General features: G+C 43.2%; 1 protein-coding gene across 1 annotated transcript; it reads left to right on the top strand.

The window, feature by feature from the left end:
• The first annotated feature begins 4,304 nt into the window (after positions 1 to 4,304).
• LOC138527961 (olfactory receptor 52A5-like) lies at positions 4,305 to 5,246 on the top strand. Its single transcript, XM_069639356.1, has one exon. It carries the CDS (start codon positions 4,305 to 4,307, stop codon positions 5,244 to 5,246), a length of 942 nt encoding a protein of 313 aa, XP_069495457.1.
• Positions 5,247 to 9,981: the final 4,735 nt, after the last annotated feature.

Below are 9,981 nucleotides of genomic sequence, written 5' to 3'. Positions count from 1 at the left end.
ATATTTCAAGTAACTTTGGGTCTCACCCTAAGTTACTAGGGGAATCCAAACGTGGACCCCTTGCTCACTATTCTTAATTCAGGGCAGAGGTTAGGTACCAGGTAGGGCTGATGCAGATCAGACAAAGAGGGTGAACATCATGCATAAATTGGTATAGAGCGGAGCTCTGGTGGGCTAGTCAACAGGTGTAGGCAGAAGCAATTCAGGTTGTGGGTAGTTATATAGCTTAAGCTCCAATACCCTCCTTTGCTACTTTCCGTCTTCAACTTAAATAATATTTTCTCTCACTAAGTTAAAATGTGTATCCTTTTTATTTTTGTTTCGTTTTAAATGTGTACAGTGCTTTAGCAGGAAGCACTCCAGAAATCAAATAAACATAAACACTAAAGCACAACGATCACAGTAAATTGCATGAATGACACTTTACATCACACAACACATTTCACTCACCAAGTCAAAATACCTGACGTGTTGCACTTAAATCTAAACTTGCAAATCTGTCCCAAAATGCATAAAATACTTCCCTCACTAGTGTGTCGCTGCTCTGTCCTGCAAATAGAAACATGGATATGGTGCCTGAACATTATCTCTGCTTTTGTTACCAAAAACCAAAAAAGAAATAGAATGAACTGCCTAGAAAATAAATCATATGTACTTTCTTTGGTTCCATGTAATAATGTCCCCACAAAAATATCGCCATGCAAAAATATCGCCGAAAAATGGCCGTTTTTTGTGGGGACATTGTTGCATGGAATATGCGGGGGACACCCCCGCAACCCCCAAAACCTTTTTTCTTTTTCTTTTTTTTTTTGGCTGCCCCTATCCCCATATATATGGTCACCCATATAATATCGCCACAACCTTTTCCCGGCGATATTATGTACGGCGACCATATATATGGGGATAATATTACCTGATACCCTTTCTTTAATAATAACCAACATAATGATTTTGTTTTCTTTTCTTTGGATGTATAGTGCAATATTTGCATTCCCTGAAGGTTCATTCATTTTGTAAACTGGGACAGACTTGTTACAAACAGACCCATATCACATCTTGTTTCCATTGATAGCCTAAACTGTGAGGGAAGGGCAGGTATTTTGCCACTGTCAAATACAGTGTCTAATTTGCAAAAGGCTTCCGGCTCTCTCACAATGATTTATCATCCAGTCAGGAGGCTCAGATCTCTTGGTGAATCTTGGGCTTTTTTGCTGGGTTCATTCAGCCAATCAGGGCCTTCTGGAGCTGGTTTGTTAAGTTTGTTGGGCCAATCAGAGTCATAGAATCTCTTAACATTGTTTACCTCCTATAAAATGCTGAGGGCTCTTCTAGTCCTTTATGGGTTTTGCCCCGTTGCGAGGGAAGGAGTACACAGTGCAGTCTCATACTTGGGAGTTTGTTTGGATGATGTTTGAAGTGTTTTGAACAGAGGTTCAAGGAGGTCTGAAGAGATCTAGGTGGTAAATAATAGGTTTTCTATAGATTGTTGGTGTTTGGAAAGTTTTTGTTGTCCATTATTGACCCCTTTGCCTCAGTGCCATTTTAAGAACCTTTGGGGCCCTGGGCACGGACATCTTTGAACCCCCCTCTACCAAAGCAAAGGAATTAAATGATCAAGAATATCTTGTCACACCCCCCACCTCCACATCGCAATCGCAAAGCATAGGTTAATATGCTGCCTTGCAATATTCAAAATAAGCATGCTTACTCCCTTTAAGATCCCTACCCTCTTCATTCTTGCTCTAGTCAGAATGATAACCAAGTAGCATTTGAAGGCCAACATTGGCAGTCTATGAAGAGGTTGCTTCTGTTCCAGCATAGCTACAGGAGACTTTTGATCAATAGCATCAAGGAAGGTATGCAGCCTGTGGTAATAATGCAGGACCGTATGCAAAAGGTATATGTAACCCAGAATAGACAGAACTCACATTAGTTGCCTCGAAGAATGCAAAAGTGCTACACATACCATAGCATGGATAGTGGGTGCAGATTAGAAGCTACCAGGAAGGTGTCTCCATCCAGACAGACTGAGATTCGAAGTGGGACATGGTTTTCAAATAGTGTTGCCATTAGAGATCAAGTGCCTGTGTTGTGCAATATATCAATGCTCACCAGTATAGTGGAAGCAACACTATAGCCAATGAAAGCACAAGTGAGGCTTTTTTGAAGATCATACAATAAGAAGGAAATCACTTTGAAGGGCTGACGATTTTGAACGGTTTTGGGACTGGCGATTTTGAGAGGTTAGGTAATACAAGATTAAATGAGATGCCCAGGATTACAGATTGGTTAAGGGGTGATGCTGGGATTTGTGCCGACTCTGCAATTTCTACATTTGAACACTTTCTTTTCTAGTTCTTACCATGGCCTAAAACAATCACATTTTATAAAACTGACTTGGAAAGTACACTAATCACATTACCAAACATGACCATTTTATAAAACAAAATATTATAGAAGGGTGTTACGCAAAATGGGAATGATTCTAGATTCATTCTGTCCATCATCAAGGGAGGTTTATAAGTACCAGCATACCAATCCATGTGATTTGTGTGTTTGTCTTTTGTATTTTAAAGCTTTAAATACTTCCAAAACACTGACTTGTGAAATTGTCATTTATAAATGTGCAGCAAAGCCTTTCACTTTTACAAAAAAGCATCCGGTTTGCTGTGCCAAACGAGCAGAACTTGAAATATACTTGCACGAGGCCTGCAACTGGTCCGCTCTCTTCTGTCTACCACCCCTTCCACTCGAATGGCCTACATAAGAAGAAAGATCAAGTAATGGGCTAAATGATGTCACCAGCATGCGAGAAGGCAAACCCCAGAGAAGACAGTGCAGTAATGTCAGAGATATTAACTGATTTGAGCAGGGTCACTGTATCCTCTGCTGGCAAAGCCAGGATACAAGCATGAATGCTTTCGTGCTTGAATTTGGATACTTATTCACCTCTTAGACTAACAGATTATGCTCATCATTGGAGGTGGCTGCCTGGTTTTACAACACCCCATCTGAACAAGTCGATTTCTAGACCTTCACCATACGGATGATATGTTAGTTTTTATAGCAACCGCTCTCTGGTGCAGGTACATTGCTGATAATAGCGCCTTTTGTGCTGCAAAACCAAGTACATATGCAGGCAGGTTTATAAACTTCAGACATAGGAAAGGCTCAGCCAGCCTTACAGGAATGTGCTATTCTAATCTTGCATATGAACGCATATCTCTGCAATGAGTGCTCAACACACCGAGCTAACTTCTGATCCATTGTGGCACTCAATTTATCAATATGCATCTCAACTTTGGCTGTTGCATATGATAAACATAATTCCCACAGGAAGGAAAGGATGCTAGGGGAGTTGTGTTGTAAGGAACACACAAATTATATATAATACAGTGAACACAGAAAGCATTATATGATGGATTGGTCAGAGCAGGATGTACTTGTCAACACAGACAGGCAATAGGTTTAGAGCCTCAGCAGCAGGCTATAAACTATCCTGACATGTGCTATTTAAGTCTGGTGAACAATGTAATCTTACTTCTTAGATCAGGCAGGCTTGTGGGGCCTCCTCCAAGGTGGGGGGCCCGGGGCAAGTACCCCTTTTGCCGTCCCATAAAAACATCTCTGCCTCGCCTTAGTGATTTCTCCATTCTGTTGCAAGTGTGTTGTTATATTCTCCTAATAAAAAAGAAGAATTTCATGATTTGGGGTCTTAGGAAGAACTCGTCATACACATGCGACAAACAGGGCCCTTGGGCTTGAGTTGAGCTGTTTCCCACACAGCTTTCATGTGCCTGACTCCTTTTTCTTCCATAGGTGACTCTTTAATAAAGCACATCTCCTGCTTGACAAGTCTCTCAGGGCAACAGGCACTCACAGCTTCCAGCAAGATCTTAAGCGTGGCCAATACCCTAGTGTAGCCATCCCTCATCACACTCTCTAGAAAGTGCTCACGTAAAACCTTACATCACTAGGACTCAGCACAAACAAAAACATAGTTTACACTATAATTCTTGAAGGTAGAGCGCTGTGACCCAGATATCAAGTCAGGTCACCTACACTGCTAGTGCATTTCTTGGGGCCAGTAAGTACCATTACTGCAAAGAGAATAGGCGTGTCCCCATGGGACAAATCAATCAATTTTTTTTAACGGTCTTGTGAACACAATATATCATACCATTTCAATGATTATTTTGGTTGTTTCTGAAGGTATGGAAAATTATTAGAGAAATCTATCAAAACCTCCATTTCTTTTATATTGCAGATGCTGGTTTGTGAGGTCCTTCACATCATGGCAGATCATGCCTTATTCTAATGAATCCCACTTCCACCCAGCCACTTTCATACTACTCGGCATTCCAGACCTGGAGAACATCTATTCCTGGCTATCAGTCCCTTTCTTCATCATGTACGTGATGGCCGTCCTAGGAAACGGTGCTATGCTGCTTATCATCCAGACGGAGCAGAGACTTCACACGCCCATGTATTATTTCCTGGCCATGCTAGCCTTCACAGACTTGGTCCTGTCAAGTTGCATCATGCCAAAGTTACTGAGCATCTTCTGGTTCAGTTCCACAGTGATTTATTTTGAAGCCTGTCTCTTTCAGATGTTCATGATCCATACTTTCACATCTGTGGAATCTGGGGTGTTGTTGGCCATGGCCTTTGACCGCTATGTTGCCATATGCAACCCTCTGAGGTATGCCTTAGTCCTGACCAATCCCATCATATTATGGATGGGCATTGCAAATGTAATTAGGGGGGTTATCATTGTCATCCCTTGTCCGGGCATGGCTAGCCGTCTTCCATACTGTGTGACCAATGTCATCCATCATTCATACTGCGATCATATGGCTGTAGTCAAGCTGGCCTGTGTGGACACCACAGTCAATAGTGTGTACGGCTTAACCGTGGTTCTTCTGGTCATTGTGTTTGACGTCATCTTCATAAGCGTGTCATATGCCATGATTCTGAGGACAGTCTACAACCTGCCCTCGAAGGCGGCACGGAGCAAGGCCATCAACACCTGCACTGCCCATATCTGCATCATCCTGCTCTTCTACACACTTGGGCTTTTCTCCTTTTTGACTCATCGGGTCGGTCACAGTGTTGCCCCTTATGTGCACATACTGCTAGCCAACTACTACCTGCTCGTACCACCGGTCATGAACCCTATTGTCTACGGAATAAAGACTAAAGAGATTCGAGAGAAAGCATTTAAGGTGTTTTACAAAAAGGTCTGACAACTCCCCACAATACCTGAATGAGCTTCAAAATTAACAATGTTTTTATTCCTTCTTTTATGTTATTGATTAATATGTCTTTTTCTATAGATGCAATATCTCTTCAGCATATGGATGATTATCACAAACAAGGAATTATAAACGTTGTTTTTTTAAATATGTGGATATGATAATAATTAGCTGTTATACTTTTGAATTAGCAATTTATCTAAAGGGCTGTTGCTATCAAACACAGGAAGGGCCTCATTAGGACCCTGGCGGAGAGGGTATTACGCCAGCGTAGTGCATGGCGTACCTCTCCGCCATACTACGAGTTCCCGTAGCGCCATGGCGGCCTTTTCCGGCTGGTTTTACCAGGCGGAGAAAACCATGGCGCTACGGGACCTCGTTGTTAATTACGCCACCGTATTTTACGGTGGCGTAATTAACTCCTTCCCCACTCCCATTATACCCTATGGGGCAAAAATGGGAATGGGGAAGGGCAGAATGGGGATTGGGGATTTACCGCTCCGCCAAGGTCGGAATGGGGCGGAAAATCCGCCAACCCCCATGGCGCTATCGGCGGCTTTCCGCCATGCTTCGCGGTGCATTTAGCACCGCGAAGTCCGCCTGGGTCCTAATGAGGCCCGAAGTGTTTTTTTCAGGATTTAACCAACTGTATATGATGAACTAATAAAACACATAGGGCCTCATTACGAGTTTGGAGGTAACCATGCCGCTATTTGCGGCATGGCTGCCTCCAAACTCGTTCCAACTCCAGCCTGTTGAATGGAGCAATTACCGGTCCTTTCCAAGGTCGCCGGGACCGGTAATTCCCCATTCACCAGGGCCATTCCCCATTCCCATTTGAGCCCCTATAGGGCTCAATGGGAAGGCGCCAATAATGGTACCGCAAATTGCGGTACCGTTATTGACCCCGGTATCCCTTTGTGGGTCCCGTCCTAAAGGGAACTCGTAGTAGGGCGGTAAGGGATTACCGGCACCGGTGCCCTTACCGGTGCTGGTAATCCCTTACCGCCCACCTCGTAATGAGGCCCATAGTATTTCGCACTAGGGTCACAGCTGAAAAGACATGTTTTTCGATTTGTTGTTACATCCATGATTCGGAAACCCAGTTGAACTCTGGGGATGCATTTTTTGGTGACACATTAATATGTGAACACACGATTGATTACTTTTCTGCTTGACTGAAATGTATAGTAATTTAAGAAGTAAGGGAATGTCACTTTGAGCCAAATTAAGTTGATCCTGATGTATTTGAACACACTGCAAAATGATGTCGATCTAGGTGCTTGAATAATTAAGCTTTATAATTCACCTGAGGGGTCACTAAAATACAATATTCACCCACTCCCACATAATGGTTCAAATGGAAGCCGAGGACCTTAAGTTGGGGAAGGGTAATTATCACAAGTAAAAATATCTCCACCGGTGCACCTAAAGGGCAGGAATATCATTTGGGGTTTGCCAGGGGTCGCACCTGCAACACCTTCGGTTTCCCTTGCTATTGTTAAAACAAAAATTCTAAAATATATATTTTTTTTTAAATTGAAGCTCCTAGGCTTTGGCCAGCACCATGTGGCTCTTTGTTTCTGGAGTGGCTGGCTTTCTTGTTCAGGCCTCTTAAAAAAACAGGGGGTTCCAAAAGTGTAACACTTTGACCAGTGACCCTAAATAAGAAAGAATAGAAATAACAAATAATTTGTCTTTCTGGAATTCTATACAATATTTGCTAGACTCATTAAAGGTTTATTTCAGGCACACTTCAGGGGTGAGTCACTGATTTAGTCTGTTCTTAAACACCTCAAATTCACAATGCAGACAAAAACCTCCAAAAAGCATTTAGAGTAGAATAAGCATCCATTTTGGACTATGGACCTCATTTTAAGTTTGCCGGTCCAGTAATAATGGTAACGGTAAGCTTGCCGGTACCGTTGTTACCAGACCAGCAAACTACGAGTTCTGCTCACGGGTGCCTTCCCGCCCACTAGGTCTGACTTGACGGACATACCGGCACCACGAGCAGAGCATGTCGTATGCACCGGCACCATTCTGAATGGTGCCAGTACATCCGGCCTCCCCATTCCCATTCAGCCCTCCTGGGATAAAAAAGGAATGGGGAGCATTTTTCTCCGGCACCCGCGAATGGGCAATTACCGGGTCCGGTGGAGCGTTAATAACCCAGTAATTGCCCATTCGCGGTTGCCGGAAAAAAACGCAAGTTTGGCTGCAGCCTGCCGGTTTTACCGGCAAGGCTACTGCCAAACTTGTACTGAGGCCCTAAGGATTTGGCTTTTCACAAGTTGCAGTTATAGTATGTTCTTTTCTGCCATTGTCTCTGTTGCGATTATCACAAGACCTTGCATCTCGGTGTCCTCGGTCACTTGACAAAACCCGTGTGCCTAAAAGCTTGTGTACAGTGTAGAAATGTTTGAACATAGCACATCAAGTGGCCCTTGATTTCATTGTGCCGCAATTAATCCTTTGTTTTAATGTGTGTGTCTTTCCTATATCCATGGCATGCTGTTCAGGATGTTTGTTTGCATGTATGAGGCAACGAGTGCCCCGAGTATGGGATGCCGTGTGAGTGCGCTGCTTTCCCCGCACTACTCTACATTCTTTAATACACAGTTATGAACCCTCCCAATGGTATGTATTTTGCCAACCTCTGAAGCCTGAAAAGTAGACCCACGCAGGCTTGACATGTGGCCAACCTTGCACCAGGCCTGCAGATGAACTGGCCTGCTGTTAAATGGTATCCATTGCAGAGGATAATATGCTTTCTGAACATCCAGACATGTAATTGCTCATTTTACTGTAGCCGGTAAGATAGCTATATCCGGTAAGATAGTTCAGTGGGTAGAGCGCTCGCTGCTGTGATGTGTGTGTGATCTGCAGGTTGCAGATTCGAATCCCGGCATGGCAAATTCAGCCTTTCATCTTTCTGAGGTTGATAAATGAATACCAACACAGGTTGGGTGATGCTGTATGTATATTTGTTCTATATAAAGTGCTTAAGCATAATGTGCTATATAATAACCTGTCATTATCATTTGGTCATGGACGTCTGCTTGCATTCACAGCAGTTTGGTAATATGGGCCTACAGACACTGATATTAACGATACATATGGTGATCCATTCTTGTATGAAATGTATATCACATTACAGTGATATCGTAACCATATTTTTTTACTTAGGAACAATGCTATGTGATGCCACTTCCTGTTTTGTCAAGGGGTGAAAGGTTGTGTTCCATCCCTTCTTGTGATGTCACTTCGGGGTGGGGTCAAATGACGTCACTTCATCGGTCAAGGGCGTGTGATGTCACTTCCGCTACCTCAGGCTTTTTTGGTGAAATGACATCCCTGCTAAGGTGTATTAGCATTCTGTGATCATTTAAAAGAAGTGAATGCAGTTGGATTAAGTATGGAATTACAAGTATGGCAGCAACAAGAACGGGGGTAATTCAGGATTAAGTATAGAACGGTAAGGCTTTGTACATTAAAACAAGGCAGAGGAAAGTTGTATCTTTTATAACATTTGGTTTATAACATCATTAACCAAAGGTAATACATTGAATGATGTATCCTGGCTAAAGGATACACAAACATATGAAGGTGCTGTAGGGGGTGATGCAGACGAATGGACATTGGATGATCTGCTAATGCCACCCGATGGTTGTTTAAAGGATGAGAGAAGGACTCAGTCTGTAAAGTATGACACATGCTATTTTAATCATTCACAGCACAGATCTGGGGACAGAACAGAAAGTCAGATCCCACCCCCTAAACTGCTCTGTGCTGCAAATCCACCTTCATCCAATCTGTAGGAAAGGCAGAGATTCTGGAATCTCTATGGATTCCTTCTGTTTTTGACCACCACCAATGTTTCAGTGCCTTTTTCAAACACATGCAGGGAGGGCAGGGAGATTTCTACTGTGTTAACAGGAGTGATGCGGTGATCTGGAAAGGTGGCATCATACAAGGATGCTGCCCGTACAGGATATGCATGCCCAATCTGTGAATACAAAACCATTCCCCATCGTTTGGGAATGGTGGTATTTAAACTCACACTGGGAACTTTGCACTGCATTTCCCATCTGGAGAGTAAATGCTGGACGGGATCAGAATGTGCAGAGAAGGGAGATCCTCGTCATACATTCTTTGAACTGTTTTCTTCCACACCTGCTGCCATTAGAAGGAGCTTGTTTATGTATAGTGGAGTGTTATCCATGCTAAAACCACAGATGGCAAGTTTGAAATGGTTCCTGCTAGATTAGGGCTACATGGAATGTCTCCAGGCACTGTGTTTAGTGCCTGGGGAGGTCCCCTACCCTGCTAAGCAAGCTTTGGTCTCCCTTGAATATCCTCAGAACATGTCCAGTAGCTGTAGCCGAGCACAACTCTTGGGACGATTTCTGTGGCAAAAAAAGAAACAGGTTTAACACGTTCTTATCTTGAAGACGTTAGTGCGGACATTGCCAATATAACATAGTTAGGTTAGTATGTAATGTTATGTAAAGTCTGGTTTGCCAAATGGCCAGCCCCAGATTTTGAGGTGCAATAATTAACGGCATGGTTGTTGATATAAAATGGATATGTTAAGTGCACTAGACCTAGGAGGTGATATGAAGGAGTCTGAGAGCTGTAGAGATGCCAGATTATATTACTGAGGAGTTAGTTGAGGAACAAGGGGTGTGCATGGGTGGAGGGTGTTGTCACTTTCTGGCTCTTG

Source organism: Ambystoma mexicanum, chromosome 7q (assembly GCF_040938575.1).
Source record: "Ambystoma mexicanum isolate Mex_15411 chromosome 7q, UKY_AmexF1_1, whole genome shotgun sequence".
Taxonomy (NCBI): Eukaryota; Metazoa; Chordata; class Amphibia; order Caudata; family Ambystomatidae; genus Ambystoma; species Ambystoma mexicanum.
This window is presented reverse-complemented; position numbering and strand designations above follow the sequence as displayed.